General features: G+C 37.0%; 1 protein-coding gene and 5 non-coding genes across 6 annotated transcripts in view; 3 read left to right on the top strand and 3 right to left on the bottom strand.

Annotated features, from left to right (window-relative positions):
* The window catches only part of adamts9 (ADAM metallopeptidase with thrombospondin type 1 motif, 9), a 36,333-nt gene extending 33,704 nt beyond the window's left edge, over positions 1 to 2,629 (top strand). Inside the window, exons 27-28 of the mRNA XM_056240796.1 lie at positions 304 to 465; positions 1,290 to 2,629. Coding sequence (XP_056096771.1) covers positions 304 to 465; positions 1,290 to 1,478 — 351 coding nt within the window. The 3' untranslated portion in view covers positions 1,479 to 2,629. The remainder of the gene's footprint in view (positions 1 to 303; positions 466 to 1,289) is intronic.
* A 10,270-nt stretch (positions 2,630 to 12,899) lies between these two features.
* trnav-cac (transfer RNA valine (anticodon CAC)) lies at positions 12,900 to 12,972 on the top strand. Its single transcript has one exon. It is a non-coding gene; the product is annotated as a tRNA-Val (tRNA).
* A 518-nt stretch (positions 12,973 to 13,490) lies between these two features.
* On the bottom strand, positions 13,491 to 13,563 carry trnav-aac (transfer RNA valine (anticodon AAC)). Its single transcript has one exon. It is a non-coding gene; the product is annotated as a tRNA-Val (tRNA).
* Positions 13,564 to 14,626: 1,063 nt separating this feature from the next.
* Positions 14,627 to 14,699, top strand: trnav-cac (transfer RNA valine (anticodon CAC)). The gene has a single exon. It is a non-coding gene; the product is annotated as a tRNA-Val (tRNA).
* A 333-nt stretch (positions 14,700 to 15,032) lies between these two features.
* On the bottom strand, positions 15,033 to 15,105 carry trnav-aac (transfer RNA valine (anticodon AAC)). Its single transcript has one exon. It is a non-coding gene; the product is annotated as a tRNA-Val (tRNA).
* A 1,061-nt stretch (positions 15,106 to 16,166) lies between these two features.
* trnav-aac (transfer RNA valine (anticodon AAC)) lies at positions 16,167 to 16,239 on the bottom strand. Its single transcript has one exon. It is a non-coding gene; the product is annotated as a tRNA-Val (tRNA).
* Between the last annotated feature and the right edge of the window lie 6,013 nt (positions 16,240 to 22,252).

The following is a 22,252-nucleotide window of genomic DNA, read 5'->3' on the forward strand; positions in this document are numbered from 1 at the left end:
CTACAACGTCATTTATTTTGCTAGACCATCAAGTGTATTTTATATGCTGAACCATTTCTGAAACAATGGGTCCAGCCTTTAAAAAAAAAAAAAAATTCCCCTTGATTCCCAGTTGTAATCTTTCTCATCAAAGAAATCTGGGCTGGTCAGTGTTTGTGCATTGACGACGTATATTTTCCGTCAAAGCTAATGGGATGTGAAATTGGGCCAGTGAGAATGTGCTAGTGTTTTTGATTGTATGGAAGATGTGTGTGTGGTCTTTCTCTCATTATGTAGCTTCTGTTTCTCTTTCACACCTCTCAGTGTTCGAGTACCTGTGCCGGAGGATTCCAGAGGCGTGTGGTGGTTTGTCAGGATGAGAACGGCTACCTTGCAAACAGCTGTGATGAAAGCACACAACCCATAGAGCAACGCTCCTGTGAGTCCGGCCCCTGCCCGCAGTGGTTCTATGGCAGCTGGGGTGAGGTGAGAATTGAACTTTATCAAATCTAATCACTATTGTTTAAAAGTTTGGGCGCTTTTTTTTTTTTTTTTTTGAAAGAAAAGAATACTTTTATTTAGAAAGGAGGACACATACATAACAAGTGACAGTAAAGACCATTGTTACTGAAGAACTGTTCTTAACTTTCTATTCATCAAAGAATCGTGAAGAAAAATGTATCATGGTTTCCACAAAAATATTAAGTAGCACAGTTGATTTCACATTTATAATTTATACATTTATAAGCACCAAATCACCATATTAGAATGATTTCTGAATGATCATCTGACACTGAAGAAGGAAGTAATGGTGCTGCTGAAAATTCAGCTTTGCCACCAAGAATAAATAAAATTTTAAAATATATTAAAATATAAAAGTTATTGTGTATTGTGCGTGTTTATATATATATATATATATATATATATATATATATATATATATATATATATATATAATCATGGAATCTATTAGCTCTTAGCAAATAGTAAGACTAAGGTTTTGATCACATTACACACAATCTCCATTTTTATCATGCATTTTCATTTTTAATCACATTTACAACTTAACTGATTTGTAAAATCAATTTCTTGCAGTAGGGTTAATTGGATTTTTTTTTTTGCTATTCAGACAACAAAAAACCAAATGTATCCCTACTCAGCAAAACAATGTGACATTCTGAAATTATGGACATGTGGTCTAAGCCTATCTTTTGCTGTCTAAATGCTGTCTTAACAAAGATGATATATGTTAATGAAACAAGACTTTCACTTTTTTTACTCTCACCCATACTCTGTTTCTACCTCCCTAGTGTTCAAAATCCTGCGGAGGAGGGATAAAGACCCGGTTGGTCGCTTGTCAGCGGCCCAACGGGGAGCGCTTTAACGATCTGAGCTGTGAAATTCTTGACAAACCACCCGACCGAGAACAGTGCAATACTCAGTCCTGCTCTATTAACCCTCACTGGAGCACAGACCAATGGAGCTCGGTACGCTCATAACTATTTTAACTTTTTCCTTTCATAAGTCCTCATTCTCGCAACATGCTGAGGTTTCTTTACACTCAAGACATGAAGAAAACAAACTGAAACTCAATTGGTTTGATCTTTGAGTAAGCAAATATCTGGTTTTAACATTTGCTGCTTATAGTGAGTTTTGGGTGCACTTGTAGACCTACCAAACATGCAGTTAAAATCTGTTTTCGAGTTTTCTTTCCTGACTGAAAAAGTGAGCATCTCTTTGGTCGATGTGTTTATGTTTGAATGCTGTTCCCCCCCCCCCCCCCCCCCCCCCCTTTTTAATTTTCTTTTTCCAATGCAGCTGTACTTTTGATAAATACAAATCCTTGTGAGGCCCTTTTTTGTGACTTGTGTTCAAAACACTATACAGTTGTATATATACTGAAGTATTTAGAAAACATGGGAAGTAACACTTGTATTGCTCCACTGCAGATCTGAAACATCTGGCCATAGGCAGTTTACTTTATTATATTGAAACCCTTGAAATCACTTTTTCTGTTCCTCTTCATAATTAATTTCTCATGAAAACTGACTTTTTCCAACCATACCTCACATGAACTCAGCTAGCCATTGACCTTTTTAAAATTCATGATGGTGCTTTTTCAGTATAAGGGAGACTTTATGTGAAAATATGTCTATAGTTGCTATATTTTTGTATATTTAAGATAATTTACAGAAGTACAAGTAAATACAAAAACAAATTGTGATGTAATCTGAAATCAAATGTAGCTTTGTTCATTTTATGTATGTTTATTTGTTCTGATATTGTAATATTTTTCTGGGTTATTTACAAAATCAGTATTATTTCAATTGTGTGTATAAAGCAACAAACAACATGTACTAGTCTAGTGTGTAAAATTCCTCATTGTATTTCCCTCAGACCCAGGGAAGGCCAGTTTTTTTTTAAATTCTGGTTGTTGGCCAGTTACTTGTGTCTACCTCATTCTCAATGAAGTGCCCCATATCCATCTTCCGTCCACTTTATATTTGTGGATATGAATAACATGATAACATCCATAATCTCGCATGGATATAAGTATATATTTGAAGAAACATTCAGTGTTGTGAAAAAGTTTTTCTCCATCACAAGAAATTATACAAATCATTATAAAATGTGCATTCCAAGTGTGCCTTTTATCTATTAATATTGATGAAATGCCAGTCCAATACCTGTATGTCCTAAAAACGAAAATTTTCATGGGGTGTACTTACTTTTTCACAGCACTGTATAACAAAAAACAAACAAATGAGTATTTTTTCCCAAATACGCCATGGTGCTATAGTGTCTGTGGTGCAATTCCCTTTCATGACATGGTCTGTTAATGTCAGCAGACTGAAATTAAGTGGTTTCAATCAAATGGCAGTATTGAGGTGTGCATGAACATTTCTGTATATTATTGTATGTATTCGTATTTATTTTTGCTGCCATATGTTTGTCATTATTTGTTTTAACCTGTTATTGATGATGGTCAAATTAAACAATTGCAAGGTTTTATTTTACAAATGTTATTTTTTATTATTGGTGATGTTTTGAAAAGTAGGCAAATTTTGTAATTGATGAATATTACTAGTTGATTTATGAATTAGTTAACTAGAAAAAAGAATTTGAATGTTGAATGTCTTGTATTATTCTGAAAATGTTTGACATTTTAACTGCCAATTGAGCATATATTTTCAATATTTAATGAATGAAATAAGGTACAAAATCACTGAGCTTAATATCTGTTGTTTCGTGGTGTCAGACCTTTATTCTGTATGACTATTTTTTTTGTTATCCTGCTGCTTTTATTTCATTTCTCATCTGAATGGGACGTCTGTATTACCTGTTTTTAAATGATCGTTGGATGGGGGTCTTTTTTGGTGCTCACTCACCTCAGTACCTGTAGAGGAAGTCTCCTGCTATTTCCTTTTGGACACCACAGGATATTAACCAGCCCTGATGGTGGTGATATGGTCACAGTCAACCGAGTGAGCATACATCAAAAATAACAATGGCAAGCGCACGGGTTGGGGGTTGGGGGTTGGGGTTAAGGACGGCCTTTGATCTGTGGGAGGGTCTTTACCGGCCTTCCCAGCTCATCTAATCAGAATGGACACTTCTCAGAAAGAGTTTTATTCTTATGGGGAAAATGAGTGGCAAGAGCGAAGGCCCTTACGGAGCACGGGGGCCTCTCCAGCCTGGATATCTCTGTGCAGTTTGAAACCTGGAAATTCTCACATTGGAATGTAGTGAGGCACGTGGCCAAGTATTTAGCCAGGCCGGGACTAATCATTTTTGGCAACAATTTAAAAGAAAGACAAGGGAATTTTGCATGGTCCAAAGAGCAAAAAAAGTCTGACCAATGAACAAGAGTCAGACTTATCTGTTTTGATTGCATTCAAATTGGAATTGGGAAATTTCTCTCGAGTATGTTTTGTTGTTTATTTTTGACAAAAATACACGTTAATAATTTCTATTTTATTTTTCTATTGTCAATTCGATGAAATTTGGTTGAACAATCCACTCTGGGAAGTGAGTTCAAGCTTGAGCATTTTAAGATCATGGCTGGTTTTTGGATGAAGGGAATTTTTAAGTAAATGACCCTTATTTTGTATCATTTTGAGTGTAAAAGTTGGTCATTTGCACTCATTAAATCAGTGGTGCATTTTACAAAGTACATAAACTCTGAACTACAGTATGGCAGCTTAACCATGGCCGAAATAAATGCATTGCCATATAAAAACAAACTAAATGATTGATATGGCCCCTAAATATTTACACATATTATTACTGTATGTAAAAGCGTGCCAAATATTTAAAAAGTAAATATAAAATACCTATATAAAAAACAGATAACTGATGAGAAATTAGCACCAAGATTGTGATACAGTTGATTACAAGTAAGTTTATTGAGGTTTAATATTATATGCAGCCTGACCAGTTTTTCATGCACCTACACAAAACTAAGTATTCATCTTTGATCACACTTGTAACTTGCATAGACAGTAGCATATAGAATTTCTAAAAGAAAATGAAACCCTTTTCATGGTTACATATTCTCACACATAAACACACAGACACTGTAAAATTCTGAGGCAGAGTGAGCAAGTGTATGATTTATTATGAATCAATATCTAAGGCTTTGGATGAATTATTAAAGTGGTACGTGGTGTTCTTGCTTTAAAGATAAATGTGCATTTTTATATTATTTTATGTGAAGTTTCTTTGATTTCTTTATTTTGCTTCAGCTGTCCATGTTATTGGTATTGAATTTTGTATATGTATTCAGTTGAACCAATTGTATATATTTTGGTACTGTAAATATTTAGAAAAGCAAATATATATTTGAATGTTAAACTGGTTGCTCAAAACTGATTGCTTTGTTCTGGTTTCTAAATAAATTCCAACAACTTAAAATGCAACTGTGACACATTGACTTGCTAGACTCTTATGAAAAAGTACTATCCCCAGGAACACATCCAAATGGGGAGTTTCTATTCTCTTAGTTCCTGTATTTCATGCATGCATGCTGGGAATGGACTCGTTCAACTTCAGACTTGTCGCATCATATTCATCCTCTCTCTACGAGCCCCTTTGATTATACGTTCCTCTCCCATCCTGGATCCAGGGAAGCCTCTCTCTCCTTTCCCTTCAGCTCCCCTCGTGCTTCATTCGCTCAGTGAAGCTGGTGCCAGAAAATATGTCACTGTTTCTTTGGCTCAACAGGCAGATGTAGCAACTGCCATTCATTATGATTCAGAGACACTTACTTGCCTCCTTTTATTCTGTAAATTATATTTGAGGCAAAAGGCGAAACAAATAAATAGAAAGTCTCATGTACAAATGAGTACCTGTTTATGCTGCTCCCATTGTCTATCATGTATTATGTTGTTGGCATTTTATACTGTACATGTCCATATACTAATTCTTCACATGAATATGATATGCTGTCAAAATGGTAATAAATTTGAAAGTAATTACAATAATTAACACAAGATTGGTCTATTCTTTTGTTTACTTTGACATACCCCTCAATTCGCATATTTAGACATAATCAGCTTCATAATCACACATAATCACCTCAAATGACACACTAATTAAGCTTGTGTTTATCAAGCAGTTGGACTTCACTGCAGATTTTCCCCCTTTTTGCAGTGCTCTGCATCCCGTGGGAGAGGATACAAGTACAATAATGTGACTTGTGTCAGTCACTCGGGCCAGCCAATCGCAGAAGAGACATGCTTGCACCAGCCCCTCCCACAAAAGGAAAGGTGTTGCAGAGGTAGGAGGTGCTAGGAAGAGGTCAAATTGATCCTTCAATATATATTACAGTGTGTGAGGAAAACAGCTTATAAATCATACTAAGTGATGTTTTTTGAAGATCTAAAAATGCAGAAAGGTTTCTGTCATGGGTAGGTTTAGGGTTAGGGGACATAAAGTATAGTTTTTATAGTATAAAAATAACCATGTATATGGAATGTCCCCATAAAACATGAAAACACAACATGTGTGTGTTTGTACACACATTACCATTTAAAAATTTGGGTTTGGTAAGATTTTGATCCTTAAAAACATACAGTAAAAAGAGTAATCTTGTGAAATATTATTATCATTTAAAATAACTGTTTTCTATTTGATATAATTTAAAATGTAATTTATTCCTGTGATGGCAAAGCTGAATTTTAAGCATCATTACTTCAGTCTTCAGAGTCACATGATCCTTTAGAAATCATTCTTTGGTGCTGAAGAAACATTTATTATTATTATCAATGTTGAAAACAGTTGTGTTGCTTAATATTTTTTTCTCAAACCATAATACATTTTATTTCTTTGAAGAATAGAAAGTTCTAAAAGACAGCATCTATTTGAAATAGAAATAACAATATAAAAGTCTTTACAGTCACTTCTGATCAATTTAATGCATTGTTCCTTCCTTTTCCAAAATAAATCTTACAGACACCATATTCTAGGTGCATCAAGATTCCGCCAGAGCTTTACAGGAGCAGAGAATGTAGTTTATGACTTTCACTGGAAGTAATAAGAATTTGAACAAACTAGACGACAGCTCTGATGTGTTACTGTATGTAAACAGAAGACAGAAATACAGAATTGATGGACAGAGTTCCATTAACCTACCAGTGTCGCTCTCTGTAGTGTTCATCACCGTGTGGAAATGGACTGAAGCATCGAGAGGTCTCTTGTGTCAGTGACGAGCGCAGGAAACAGGAGTATAAATGTTCCCATCTCTTTCGCCCGTCCTCTACCCAGCCTTGTCGAGTCACTGATTGTGTCTTCCTCTACAGGTGGGGTACACGAGATTGGCAAGAGGTGAAAGTGAGAACTAAATTAGTGTGCACAAAAATGCATCTCAAACCGTTCTTCCTGAGATGACATGGGGAAATTGCAATACCGCACAACAGTGACCGCCCACTCTTTAGTATCCACGGTTCTGGAAATATTCTTTTTTTTTTTTTTCTTTAAAGGGATAGTTCATCCAAACATGAATATTCTGTCATAACTTAATCACTCATGTTGTTCCAAAACTGTATGACTTTCTTTCTTCTGTGAAACATGAAAGAAGATATTTCAACATTCTTCAAAATATCAGAAGAAAGAAAGTCATACAGGTTTAGAAAAACAAGATGACTGAATTTTCATTTTTGGGTGAACTATCACTAGTGAAAAAAACCTCATACTAAGTATACTACAAAAGCATTAGCATATTTACTAACATATCGCTTCACTGATATAAAAATTATAATTAAACTTTTGCACAATGTACATTTCTTAATATTAAGCCTAAAACAGTTCAGTTTTCATTTCATTTCACTATTAGTAAGGATAGTATCATCTCTGTATAATATCAGTCTTTAAATGCAAGATATTTAAAGTGTACCCAAAATATACTTGCAAAGTTGCAATAATTACATTTTAGCACAATCAAATATACTTAAGTATATCTTTAGATGGACATCAGTACTATTTCTGGATAACTAAAGTGCATTAAGTAAAAAATTAGTTGTTCCAATTTAGCATACTTTAAGTATATCAATTTATTATACCAAACGTATAATTGCAGGGCATTTATATTAAGTATGTAATATGTAAATGTATTTGTAATGTACTTAGCATAAAATAAATGTATTTCAAATATATTTTAGTATATTTATTTTTCACTAGGCATCCCTTTAAATTCTCCCCAGAAGGATTTCAGAAAAAAAAAAAAATCATGATGAAATGAAAAACAGCTGTCTGATCTAGAACTCTTAAAGGTGCAGTAAGCGATTTCTGAGAAACTCTGTTGATATTTGAAATCAACAACCAAACAAACACGCTCCTATGCAAAAGGGACATTTTTTAAATTCCTGGAACTAACAGCAGTGGTTCTCGACAGAAGGACTTCAACAAACTACGCTACACTGATGCTTTACCAAGACTGGCTACTGCCAATATATTCAGACATTGCTGTTAGCATATAAGACGTGCTGCTGCTCTTGCACATGTAACACATGAAATAGCCCCGTTGCAGATCTATACAGGTGGAGCTTGGGAAGGTGGAGGGTTTCTAAAAGCGTGCTGCAGACTGCTAACAGGAACACTACCGGTATTGAATGTTGAGCCACTGCTCATTGACCGCTGATGCAACAGCAACCAATCAGCTGTCCTATGTTAACGATGTGATCGCTACCAAATTAGTTGAGGACCTTTCAGCCTGCGCCATATAGAGATTCATGCCAGAACTTGGTATTTATGTTAATATTATTTTGTAAAGGGGGTCTTTGAATATTGTGTTGGACAGTGGGGGGTCTTCGAGTCAAAAAGACTGAGAACCACAGGTCTACAGGAAAAACAGTTTCAGAAAACAAAAACTGTTCCATAAAACTCAAATCTGGGTCATCTAGCAGCATGAAATCACAGCACTTAAAAGAAGTGTAATTAGTTGAGTGCACTGCTCTAGAGAACACCTCCACTTCTCCCCCACCACAGCAGACACAGGCAGCTGGAGCCTATTAGAGTAGCTAACTTTGCCTGTCGGATGCTTGAGGGGCCACGCACAAAGCTTGGTGCTGCTCACTGTCAAAAATGTACAGCATATGACAAGATTCCCAGAAACAGGTACCACTCTTCCAACTTCCTTTACTTTCTCTGCATTTGAAGTTAACCCTATAGTAGGGTTCCAGACCAGGTTAGGATTCATCATTCCTTATAATAATAGCTAAAGCTGAACTTCACTTATAAGACCACCAAAATGCAGTGTCTCTCAAATGATTACAGTTTTTTTAAAAGACAGGTGCACACAAACAAGACCATACAGTTGTAAAGTAAATTTCTGCTTGTTCCTTAGCTTGGCTGATCAAAGAATCATTGTGCTTGCTAGAGTTTGCTGATCCCTTTACTTGATATCCTTTATTTCAGTGAAGCAAAACAAGCGGTTTAGGGCACAAGGCTTGAGCAGTGATGTATTTGGATAAGGATGAAGATGAGGTGCATGACACGTACTGCATGAACCAAAGAAAACCTGCTGATAAGGAACCTTGTAACTGAGGTAACTTTTTAATGAAAAGTATATTATAAAATAATTTGGCAATTTAAAAGTTCCATTAGATATTTTAAATTAACAAAAATGTATTCAAAGTTATTCTGAATAACAATTTATATTGAATAAATGAATAGATTATGTGATTTGTAAAGTGTGCATTTTTTTTTTTTTTTTAAAGCTGCAGTCCGTAGCTTTTTTTGGGTTAAAAATTATCCAATATACATATTTGAGAAAATACATAACCAGCCAGTGTTCAAAACTCTCTACTTGCCTTAGCTGGATTCAAAGCGCTAAGCTTGTAATGATGTTTTTAATTCCAGTGGTACTGGTGGATTTCCGCGGGAGATTCGAGCATGTCTTTGCGTCATTACGTCACATCTGTACACATAAAGAAGGAGTCTCGGCTAGTAGGCTATATTGCGTGTGAGGATGTTGGAGGTGGAGATTTATAGCCTTTTCTCACAGCACTTGATATAATTAAAGTTATCAATTTGATGGCGGATCCAGAAAGGTTCAAACGACAATCACAAGTGACAACAGATTCACCCGCTGTAAAATGCAAAAGACTTTGTTCGGACTTCGGAGTGGCTACAGAAAAAAAGAGACTGCAACCAGACCCATGCGAAAACAAGGATACATATCGGAAGTAGGGATGGGCATTTTTCTAAAATATTGCATTCGAATATTCGGGCTCATAAAAATCGAATATTCGAATATTCGTTTATTTAAATGACGTTTAACGAAAAAGACGTTATTTTTTAAGTTTAATTTTTTTTTACGTTTTTGTCACCATTTCTGAACACGCTTACAATTAGGCAATATACACAACAAGCTTACAATATATGTTAAAGTTTTCTTTTAGTTGAAAACATTAGACAGTAACATTAGGCCTATGTGTAAACAAAAAATATAAAAAACAAAAGCATTAATAAAAGCATGCTCAAGATATAAATGTGTAAATGTAAATTTGTAAATGTAAATTTGTAATGTGTAAATGTAAATTTAGTGGTCAAAATCATGTCTGACCCATCATATCTTCCGATATATCGCGCATCTTACTCCTGCTGTTCAATTTTCATAATCAGATGTAAAAAAAAAAAAAAAATTATAATATTTTAACAAAAATGAAATTAAATGCGCTTATTTAATGGCTACAACACACATATAGTGGGCCTGACTCTCTAAATATTGAAACAATTAACATTAACAATGCTGAAATGCAGTTAATTAATAGTAAATGTTAACTAATCTAATTAAGTGTTACCGATTTTTTATACACCGATTCAGAGGTCTCGTGAGTTCAGTTTTGGACATGTCAGTTGTTTAATACTGAATGGTTAAAATGAGTCATTCGTTTGCGTATCGGACGTGTCATTAGTGGACGTCTACGGCACGCTTGTGTGATTATCTCGGCAGTTTAGGACATCGCACAAGATTTGCGTCAATAGAAAACATATCACTGGATAGGTTTTTTCGTTTATTGAAATGTGGTTCAACTGAATGGGCGGAACGCTTTTTAGAGACGATAAGCTATAGGCAACGTGTTTTTTTTAGCACAATTGAATTCACATACCGCGGTAATTCAGGAGAACAAATCTCCAAATGCTCCACGTGAAACTGCGGTCTTCCGACCTTTTACTATCGTGCCAATTGATTTTGATTATTATGCGCGAAAAGTGTTTGAAGCATGAAGACGTGAGAGTGCGCGCGGCCGGGGCTCTCTCTCTCTCTCTGCTCGTTACGCGCCCTGTCAAGCGCAGCAGTCATTCTATTCTACATCACTCACCGATCAAAAAAGGCTTTGGCGGGATAAAAATGTGCCCTTATTATGTCGAAATACCGAGATATTATATTGAAATAACGACTTCATATCTCGAAATAACATATATTTGAATATAATTGATTCCAAACATTTTGGGGGGTGCTATCGGGGTGCTTTGGTCTTTCTTGGGGGTGCTCAAGCACCTGCTAGCCCCTCCCTAGCGCCGCCCATGCACTCGAGTCAGCATATGATTATCGTGTTTATATTGTTTCACGTTTATATTGAGAAAAACAATATCCACATGCAGGGGCGCCGCCATCAATTTATGCTCGAGGGAGAAAAGGCGCTTTGCTGACAGACGCTTCAGAGACACAAAGATAACGGTGTTCTAAGTTTCTAACAGCACTTTGCGTTTTCTGTTCTTAAACCTGTCTCCCTCAACGAAACTTAAAGGAAGTATATGTCTCAAAATCATTTTGCTATAAGATGAGTTATCATTTCGGATCACGCGGGGTCCAGCTGCGCTTACCTGCAGTCGTGAATGCAGTGAATGGACAGCTATCTTTCCTCATTCGACTGTTTGGATTTCATGTGATTTCTCATTGTGGTGATGATATTATAACTCAGATTAATTAATTAATTTGATCAAAAGTAATTCCATTTAGTAAGATCATTTTCAAGTAATTCCAAACTTCGCGAGGCAGACGACAACATTATGTGATCAAATACACACAACTTGTTAACACTCCACAGCGCCACCCTGTGCATTTAATTATAATTGCGAGTTAGTGCTTGGGATTTATCATGGATTCACTGCATTTACGGCCAGCAAAGCAACGTAGTAAAATTCGAATAGTATTTTATTTTTCGAATAATAATTACAGATCGAAAATTCGAATATTCGTGCACATCCCTAATCGGAAGGACATTACATGTAGTCACGCAATGCTGACGTTGTTAACATTAACAATTTGAGAACAAAGTATAATTTGCACGGTTTTGCGTCAATTGCGTGATATGATAACTTATAAGCGATTGTTAGATTTAATCAGCGCGATTTACTGCAATGTCGGAAGCAGAACAGAGGTGGATGTTTCTTACTAGTTCAGATGACATTTTTCGGTAAAAAATTATTGTTGGTCATACTTCCAAAAAGATCTGTGATTCTGAATGCCAGTATCCACACCGGCGCGGTGACTGACAGCCTCACAGTCTCCTCAAACATTGTGTTCATCTGCGCTGTGCCGTGTCGAGGGTCTTGAAGTACAACTCACGTAAAGTTGATAATTCCGCGAATGACTGCCATTGCAGATTTCGAACGGAGATGGCAACAAAGAGGAAAAACGCCGGACTGCAGCTTTAATAAAATTGTTAATATGTAGGTCTACTAATTTTAAGACAATTTAAACAATATTTTTAGATTATAACAAATGACCAAAAATGTTCTTATACCAAACCCATAATGTCTGTTTAAAATAGATTTGCACGCGTCTCTGCTTTGTATATTAGTGCTCTGCAAGCTGTTTGATGACAGAGTCTAGTGTATATCAGCAGAGGGTGAGGTTTCTGAAAATGTCCCTCCTCTAAACCTGAGGAATGGAAATCCTGCATCAGTCCTTCTTGTAAGTAGTTGCAACAACACAGTGATTACAATGAATGACCTTGTAGTTTTATTTTCTACCCATATTGGGATTTGTTTTTTAAACTAATGGTCTTGATCTCAACCTCAAAGGTTCTCAACCTTTTTTTCCAGGAAACCCCTATTTTAACATTCAAACCGGCCTCCCCCCAATACACTCAAGACACACATTTCATTTAATGACAGACTACAGAATCAATTATGTTTTTAATAAATGCAACAACAGCAGAAACATTGAAATAATAACATTAACAATGACTGCTGGAGTGTTGGTTCGGTGACAACTCATAACATAACAATGTTATCTACAAACATGTACTACTACTACATGGTCAAATAAAGTATCGATAAAAAAGTTTTATAAAATGATAAGCCTCAGATTTCAGTGCATAAAAATTTGGTCTGATTTTCACAAAAAAAAAACCAGACTGGCTGGATAAAAGCCTCTTCTTTGCCTATGCCAAAAATTGATTCCCATGTGCGTTTCCGTAGTGTAGTGGTTATCACGTTCGCCTCACACGCGAAAGGTCCCCGGTTCGAAACCGGGCGGAAACAAATTGTGGCTTTTTGAAACTAGTGGCTCACTGAAAATAGTTCTTCAAACAAAGTTAGGCTTTTTAAAAAGTGTAAAATTGATGAGGAGTGCCCACCTACCACTTTTTTGCCTTCCACAACAAGAAAGATTTAGCATCCAGGTTTCCGTAGGGAGGAAACAATCTGTTGCTTTTTCAAAAGAGAAACTGACTGTTCTTCAAACAGAGGGTCGACAGTTTCAGGGCTCAATAACGATGACCAGCACAGTCAACTACAAATACTAATTTGGCCTGGTAGAGGACACGCCAGCTTAAAGATTCAGACTTGTAACCCGAAGACTCAATATATCTTGATTCTCAAGGTAACTCAATTCTCCATACTGGTAGGAAAATGTAGGTAGGGGAAGTAAATTTTCACTACTCACTGCTCCGAATGTAGGTTAAATGCAGAGGAAAATTCTGAGTATGGGCTACCCTATTTGGCTTACACGTCAGTTTTTTTCATCAACTGGAGATTTAAAAAAGCAATTTTAAAACACTTGTTTCCGCCCGGTCTCGAACCGGGGACCTTTCGCGTGTTAGGCGAACGTGATAACCACTACACTACGGAAACACATGCCAAACTAGCCATGTGTGTTCAAACTTAAATGTTATACTAACCATCAGGAATTGTATTGTGGTTTATCGTCAAACCAATTACCATTTCATTCCTATTTCTAACACTAGAAACTAGATTGTGCTTGGCAATCCCTTGTAAATCTTTAGCGACCCTGAGTTAGGAAGCACTGGTCTAGATAAACTTTTGCCACCTTGAAGTGGCAAAAAGTCCTTAAAAAGTGTATTAGATTTGTCAGATTATCCACTTCTGCTGTAAATGTCTATTAGAGTCTAATGAATGTACCGGAGTTTGAAAAGAGTACTGCACTGTGAATATACTATTGTGTGTGTTTCTGTAGTGTAGTGGTTATCACGTTCGCCTCACACGCGAAACGAGTGCCTCAATGAAAATACTAAAAATAGTTACTCAAACAGGGAGTCTATTTGACAGTTTCAGGGTCCAAAATGACGACCAGGGGTCAACTACAACTACTAATTTGGCCTGGTAGAGGACACACCATCAATCCAGTCGTGGCCTAACGGTTAGAGTCAGACTTGTAACCCGAAGACTCAGTATAACTTGATTCTCAATGTAACTCGATTCTCCATACCGAATGGGAAATGTATTTGGGGGGAGTGAATGAATAGCACTCTCTTTCAACCCCAACACCTGTGACTTGAGCAAGGCACCTAACACCTAAAGGCTCCCTGGGCTGTCCACTGTGTGTGAGTTTGTTTACTTCTCCTAATGTGTGTGCACTAAGTTGGATGGGTTAAATGCAGAGGACAAATTCTGAGCATGGGTTACCCTATTTGGCTTTCACGTCACAGTCTTTTTCGTCAAAAGGAGACTTTAAAAAGCTAACTTTAAAATATTTGTTTCTGCACAGTCTCGAATCAGGGACCTTCGCGTGTTAGTACTAGTACCAGTACCAGTAATATTTCAATAATTACAATTTTTAATTTTCTCTGGTTATAGGTCACGTGATGTAGTTCATGAAGTGTATTATTTTGATTTGATTTCATGAACTCACAAAGCCCCTTCAGTTGGCCAACAAATCCTTACGGGAGTTGCATGAGTTTCCGTAGTGTAGTGGTTATCACGTTCGCCTCACACGCGAAAGGTCCCCGGTTCGAAACCGGGCGGAAACAAAATGTGGCTTTTTGAAACTAGTGGCTCACTGAAAACAGTTTTTAAAAAAACAAACAAAAAAAGTGCAGCTTTTTGAAAGTGTAAAATTGGTGAGGAGTGGCCTATCACGTTGAAATATTTTTTTGAAAGGGACAAGAAAAATGTAGCATCAAGGTTTCCACAGGCGGAAACAATGTGTTGCTTTTTCAAATGAGCACCTGACTGAAAATAGTTCTTCAAACAGAGTCGATTTTACACAGTTTCAGGGTCCAACATGATGACCTGGCCTGGATAAGGACTCTCATATATCCAAATGAATTCAACAACAGGAGCAAAGCAACTTCAAAAAAAATTGTTTCCGCCCGGTCTCGAACCGGGGACCTTTCGCGTGTTAGGCGAACGTGATAACCACTACACTACGGAAACCCATGCTACACCCCCATGGGATTTGTCGAACAACTCAAGGGCTTTGTGAGTTCATAAAATAAAAATAAAAATAATATACTTCATGAACTACGTTAAGAGACCTATAAGTTATAACCATAGAAAATTTTACGTGTGAAATGCAAATGTTTTTAATTATTGAAAAATTACTGTTACTTAGTACTTGTACTTATTTGTGTGCAAATGTACTAAGTAAAATGAGGTAAAATGAGATTAAGATAAAAACGTGTAGAAAGTGATTGTAGGTATCTGCCAAAAGTGTCAAATTTGTGAGTGCTCGCCTATTCACGTTGGACAATTTTCTGAGAAGAGGGCACAAAAAAAAATTCACCATCAAGGTTTCTGTAGTGTATTTTTTTTATCACGTTGCTTAACTTTATTTAGCTTAACTTTTATGTTACTTTTTTAAGAGGCAATCAGCACATTGACATTTTCAATCTGTAAATTAGCTAGGCTAAATGTAGATTAAATTAAATAACAGAACAGAGTTTACTAGTAACAGTTATTAAAAAAATTATTTTAAATAAATATTAAAAACATAAAAATGTTTTACAAATCTGAACAAGATAAAATACAAGTACTGACTGTGAATGATTGACAGATACTTAAATACCCAGCTACGGAAATAATAAAACAGTGCCATGAAACCTACTTGTGGGCCAGAGTATATTGCATCCGTAATGTTAAGCACTACCATAGAGAATAAAGGAGAAAAGTTAAGGTGATGATACACTGGGCAACTTTTTGAGCAATGTTGCTGGGCAATCTTGCCGAGCGATTGTTGCTTGGGCACTTTCCCATTGAAAATGGGCAATACATTTCTATCAGGATAATTTAGATCGGTCGTGGGCCCTGTGTCTCATCTGGTTGCCCGTTGACGGCAACATTGCCCAGCAACATTGCTCAAAAAGTTGCCCTGTGTATCATCACCTTTAAGCTCAACTACTTTCCCTGTTTCTAAACGGAAAGAGTAACATTTTCTCCACAGATTGGAGAATTATTCTTTTGTCCAAAGGTTATATAAAAATAATTTAAAAAAAACTTGTTTCCGCCCGGTCTCGAACCGGGGACCTTTCGCGTGTTAGGCGAACGTGATAACCACTACACTACGGAAACACATGCTATTACCAAGAGCACCGTCTACTGTTTTTTTGGGGGAAATCTGATAATTAATATGTAACATTTAAAATAATTAAATAAATGGATTTTGAAATGACCATGCTCGTAAAAAATAGGCGAGGAACTCTTTCTAATTGAAAATAACAAGTCTACAAGGCACTCTGAGTCTGCTGTTGTTAAATCGACAAATCATGTTGTAATAATAACCGACTCTAACTTGGTTTTAATCAGGAGCTTCTACCTGCCAACTGTTTTTGCTGAAATATCATCTTCTTCTACCAAATAAAAATGGACAAATTAAATGTGAAGCTCGTCAAAAAAAACGTTGCATAGGCACACGCCAAAAACAACAACAAAAACAGCAACATGGAGGGATTTGCAATACAGATGTTGGCGTGTTTACAACATGGAAATGTGTAGCCGCTGCTCTGGGCTACTCTTCTCAGCATCCGCAGAAACGTCTGTTATATTGTCATTTTCTGCTCGTCCGGCACTCTGCAGCAACACAACATTGTTTCTTTCTGTAGCGACTTTCAGCACGTTTCCTATAACAACTGACATTCATGTTTTACGTGGCACGAGAAAGTCACATAAACCACACGAAATCTGATCAGAGCGGTCAGACTGAAACATATTTCCAGAAATGCGATTTTAATACATTTTCAAACCACATATGAATTAAGCTCGAATTTTTTTTTTTTTAAACGCATTCATGGGATTTTTTTTTGGTGGTTCACACTTGGTCTAAATCTAATCGTATTTTTTGGACTGACAGTTTGAACGTATTGACAAACAAATTTTTTTCCGTACAAAGCAAGTTTAGATAGCTATTCACAATACACATTGTTTCCAAGCAGCGTTACAGAAATTATGTCTATAATGAAAGAAAAAAAAGATTGTGAGTGAGTGTGTGTTTGTGTGTGTGTGTACGCAGTAGAGTTGCAGCCACTGGGCTATAGACTAATATTGATAGATCTAGCCTGGCTCCGCCCTCCTACGTACTTCCGCTCAATTTTCATTTTCCTTCAGTACTACGTCTGGGGTTGTGGTGTATTCTTTGGTTTTCTTCGGTCAATTTTTTTTCTTGGTCCAATCAGCGAACAGAGGGAGTGGCTGAAAACGATGAGGGTCGTGCGCTCATTACGTGCTCTAGTTTGAGTCGTCATACGTCACAACCAAACGTTAGCGATTGGTTATGGCAGATCCAGAGTGGCTCTGGGCAGATCCAATAGTTTTAAACTTCAACAGAGTACCCGCCTAAAAGGAAGTTAACGCTTGTCAATGGAGCGAGGTACGCCTGGCTTTAGTGTTTTAACAAGTTTTAGGGCTTGGCGGTATGACAATCAATAATAATATAAGCGATCATAAGATTTAGATCTACCTATATTGTATTTATGGTGTTGTCTAGCAGATATAGCGCACACAGGTTTTTTAAATGTATTTTACAGGTGTTGAAATCAAGTACATATAAATGACAGAAAACCTAGCCACGTGTAATGTCCATGGACCACCATGGAGTTTACCAAAACTACTTAGTTTAAGAAGATAATCGTTTGTTTTACTCCTGTTTTCGCAGTTTCCCCTAGTAGTAAATCCAGTTACGTTGCAGGATGTTTTGCGACCCAGTCCAGCTGAGGTAAAGTGACATCAATGCATACCATCTATTGGTTGCTTCTAGGCTGTTGACGTGAACCCTAGAAAAACACTTGTTTACACAAAAAAAGTGTAGGAAGATGTGTTTGCGGAGGAAAAGTTCGGATCAAACTTGACCAGTAACTGTTTCTCTGTCATTCTCAGGCCAATTCCCCACTAACTGCAGAGATGTACAGCTCCAAAAAGGTCATATTTGATAGTGAATTTTAAACAGACAGGAAAATGTTAAAGGTAAGATTACTTTTTAGGTAAAATTTGCATTCCTATTGACATGACATCCAGCTCTGCAATGACACATTTTCGGAGTTAAGTTAACTTTGTTATATGGCACAATAGAAAGGAATAATTCCTGATTTAAGAGAACTTATAACTTTAAAAAATATAAATGTTTTGCTTACCTCTTCTGTTTCTAAGATGTACTGTTCAGAGATGAACTCTGACAATCCTAAGGAGTTTATCACATTGAAGAAGATAACTTCTCTGAGGTCTTCGGATACAGGTGTCTCTGCAATTGAAATATTAAATATTGACGAGTGCATGTCACAAAAAAACATGATTTAAAACATAAGATGTATAACAAAGGTTAAATGAATATTTTAGGTTAAATAGGCTTTCATGCACACACAGGCTACCCATTTGACTTTCATTGCAAGACTATAAATATCAATGCACTAATTATCTATTAAACAACATTCCCTTGTTTGTGTTGTCCAGGCTGATGGTCCACACAGTGCCCGTCCAACCTGAGCAGGAGAGAAGATTAGCAGTGTCGAAGAAACTACACACATGGTCTCTCAACCTTTACAAGAGTGGACTTAAACAAAATGATCATTATAAGCCCAACTAACACAAATTTAGCTAGGCCTAGATATTATTTTAGATAAGTCAGGGCCCTTGTTCATTCATTTATTGTTCTTTAATCTTTAATGTTGCTATATTAAATTAAAAAAATGTATATTTTTTTATTTGCATAGCCACAGACTGGAAATTTCTCTTCATCCATGAAGGCTCGTCGTGAGATTGTTACAGTGCTGCCCGATGTCCATAGGTAGATAGCAGGAATACAGAATTTCCAACTTTAACTTTCTCACAATTTGGAAATAAAGTGACAATCTAACAACCCGTAAAGTCTGGAAAACAACATTATGTATATATAGAAAGACAGCATATGATGTGGCGAGCGGTGACTTATTTAACCGAGTGGTGCGTCGTGTCAAAAAAAAAAAAAAAAAAAAAAAAACCCGATGCAGTAACGTTCGATTTTGCTCTATACATAGAGTTAGCTACTCGCATCATTACACATAGTAACAGCTAAAGGTATTCTTAATATGTTGTACCTTCTTTTGAAAGTAGCCTACATTTACCTGTTGAGACGTTGAGACATGCCGTCACAAGCACCCGTGAGTGAATGATGAGGGAGGAAGAACGACCCGCGAAAGAGGCATTTCCACAATATTCTGTATTTTCTGTAATTCCTCTAGGTGTCACTATAGTGTCGCAGAAACCTAATAATAAATATTAGTAGCCAATAATAAATAAAATAGCTAACTACTTATTTTAAAATATAACTCAAATAAATATAAGTAGGGTAAATAAAAATACAAGTATTCTTTAAAAAATAAGTTGAAAGAATGCAATGACTTTAACAAATGCATATCGATTAACAACCTCAGGAAAGTTGTAAGTCTATGAAAGTAGTTTCAGTTATGACTTTTTTCCTTTGATTTAGTCTATTTAGTTTTGTAATACAATCTGTCAAACTGTCAATCTTCTGCGTTCGTCAATGCGTCATGCGTCAGGTCAACAGGTCATTTACTCTTCCACCGTAAGTACGGCCATCTGCCGGAAGCTAGTTATTTTAGTCGATAAAGTTTTAAATATGGATATTTTTCTTACACAAACGCATAGCTTCGCTTCAGAAAGCCTTTATTAACCCCATAGCCGTGTGGACTTGCACTTTAATGTGCAAAGTCCACACTTTAATGGACAAATATGCACTTTAATGGACTTCAAAACCAACGGTCACTGCCAAAAGCTTGGAAGAGCCTGGACATTTTTTTAATATAACTCCGATTGTATTCGTCTGAAAGAAGAATGTCATATACACCTAGGATGGCTTGATCGAGGGTGAGTAAATCATGGGCTAATTTTCATTTTTGGGTCTATCCCTTTAAATGGACCACATGCCCCAAGTACTGCTCACTGCAGAGTCATATGACGTCCAGCTCCACCTGGCGTCTAATGTGTGTGGGAAAAAAACAAAACAAAAAATGTGTGTGGTTGGATATTCTAGCTCCATATTACATCCATATTACCCCCAAGGGACAATTTGTTTCACAGCCAACAGTAAACCATTCAATCAGCAAAAAAAACACACTAGACCACACACACACACACACACACACACACACACACACACACACACACACACACACACACACACACACACACACACACACACACACACACACACACACTAAACTATACCTTATAGCTCTGGAACCTATATCTTGTGAGTCAAACCTGGCTCTTTGACAAAAATCAACCTTTTTTTTTTGCCAGGCGTATAAAAAAGTGACTGGGTTGAAACATATCCTTTTATTGAAACTGGTGCTTTCACAAGAGAACTCTTTGGTCAAAACATTTCCCGACCCCTGCATTAGGATGTTGTAATTTTTTCCTTTTAAGATAAAATAGTTTCTTGTGGTTTGACAACAATGTATCTTGGGGAGATAGATACTTCTAATGCACATCAGATGAACTAATGATAAGAGTAAAATGTGTGAAAGTTCACCAGACCGTGTGCTGTTTCTGGCTGTGGCACCGTAGTACCCCTTTTGGCTTACTATTTGTTTTCAAGCAAGTACAGAACTTCATCCACCTCATCCATCTTATTTGGTACAAATGTCCTGTTAAACAATTGAGCAGCTGCTGTTCTTCTTGAAATCTATGGAGGGATTATTGGGACAGATTGAAAACTAAAAGTCTAAAACTAAAAGTCTTAAACGAAAACCAAAAGTCTAAGTTTGAAACTAAAAGTCTAAGTCGAAAACTAAAAGTCTAAGTCAAAAATGAATTTGGTATTTAGGATTGGGCATTTGGTATTTAGGATTGGGCATTTGGTATTTAGGATTGGGCATTTGGTATTTAGGATAGGGCATTTCGTATTTAGGATTGGGCATTTGGTCATTTAGCCATTTAGGATTTAGGATTGGGCATTTAGGGATTTAGGATTGGGCATTTAATCATTTAGCCATTTAGGATTGGGCATTTGAGGATTGAGGAGTGTATGCAAATAAGGAGGCGTGGCCCAAATACTGGAGGCTGGGTTTGAAATGGCTGGTGCAGATGCACCTTATGGACAGCAGAGGGAGCTCCAGTCAGTCCAGTGCTAAGGAGCACACTGTAATGAAACCAAACAGAGCGAGTGAGCAGGTCTGGAGCGAGGACTGTACTTTATAATGTGATAACTTCAACTTAATGACAGCGTTGTATAGGGGTACTGGAACGGTACATGTATTCCTATTGAACCGAACCGGTAGCCTACGGGCGTCACGGTTCGGTGCACGAATTTACATGGAGAATACACGGTATAAAAATAAATAAAACTCTAAATAGCGATACATTTCGCTCTATTCGCGTTTGGTGTGAACGCAGCATAATAAACAGGCTGCGACGTCAAGGTTGCAATGTTGGAGTGTGTGCTGCAAGGTTCAAACTGCAAAGTGTGTATATTTGGAGAGGGGGTAAAATCTCTGCGTGGCAGGGGGAGCTGCCACTCGACCGGCCACGGAATTATGCGCCTGCCACTGCGTTATATGCGCCTGCCACCCGACCGGCCACGGATATATGCGCCTGCCACTCGACCAGTCACAGATATATGCGCCGGCCACTCGAACTTACACAATATGTAAGATAGGTTTTCAAACCAAATGCAGCGCATAACCCCTGAATCCAGCGGGAGACAGAACGGTACGCACTATAGGTCAATATTCACCATTAACCAAACGCTTTTCGCCTGCCTTACAACTACTGTAAGCTACTCGCTTTTTTTTAAATGAGCACCAATCTCGTGACATAGACTTATGCGCCTGCCTTAAAATCTCTCACTGTTTTAATATACCAGACGAACCCACAGGCAGTGCAATACTTATCTTATTTATGTCTAATTGTTTCTCTTTTTTATTCGCTCTTTTTGCCCATAGAGAGCGCGTCTCTTGGCTCCCGCCTGGACTACTAAAGCGTCACACCAGCCAAACGATCTCTCTCTGTATACACCTATCAGACACTCACACGAGAACATGCATACAGTGTAAAACAGATCTTATCTACCTATTTATCATCTGATCTTATATTT

Source organism: Rhinichthys klamathensis, unplaced genomic scaffold (assembly GCF_029890125.1).
Source record: "Rhinichthys klamathensis goyatoka isolate OS25496 unplaced genomic scaffold, OSU_Roscu_1.1 h1tg000613l_1, whole genome shotgun sequence".
Classification (NCBI taxonomy): domain Eukaryota; kingdom Metazoa; phylum Chordata; class Actinopteri; order Cypriniformes; family Leuciscidae; genus Rhinichthys; species Rhinichthys klamathensis.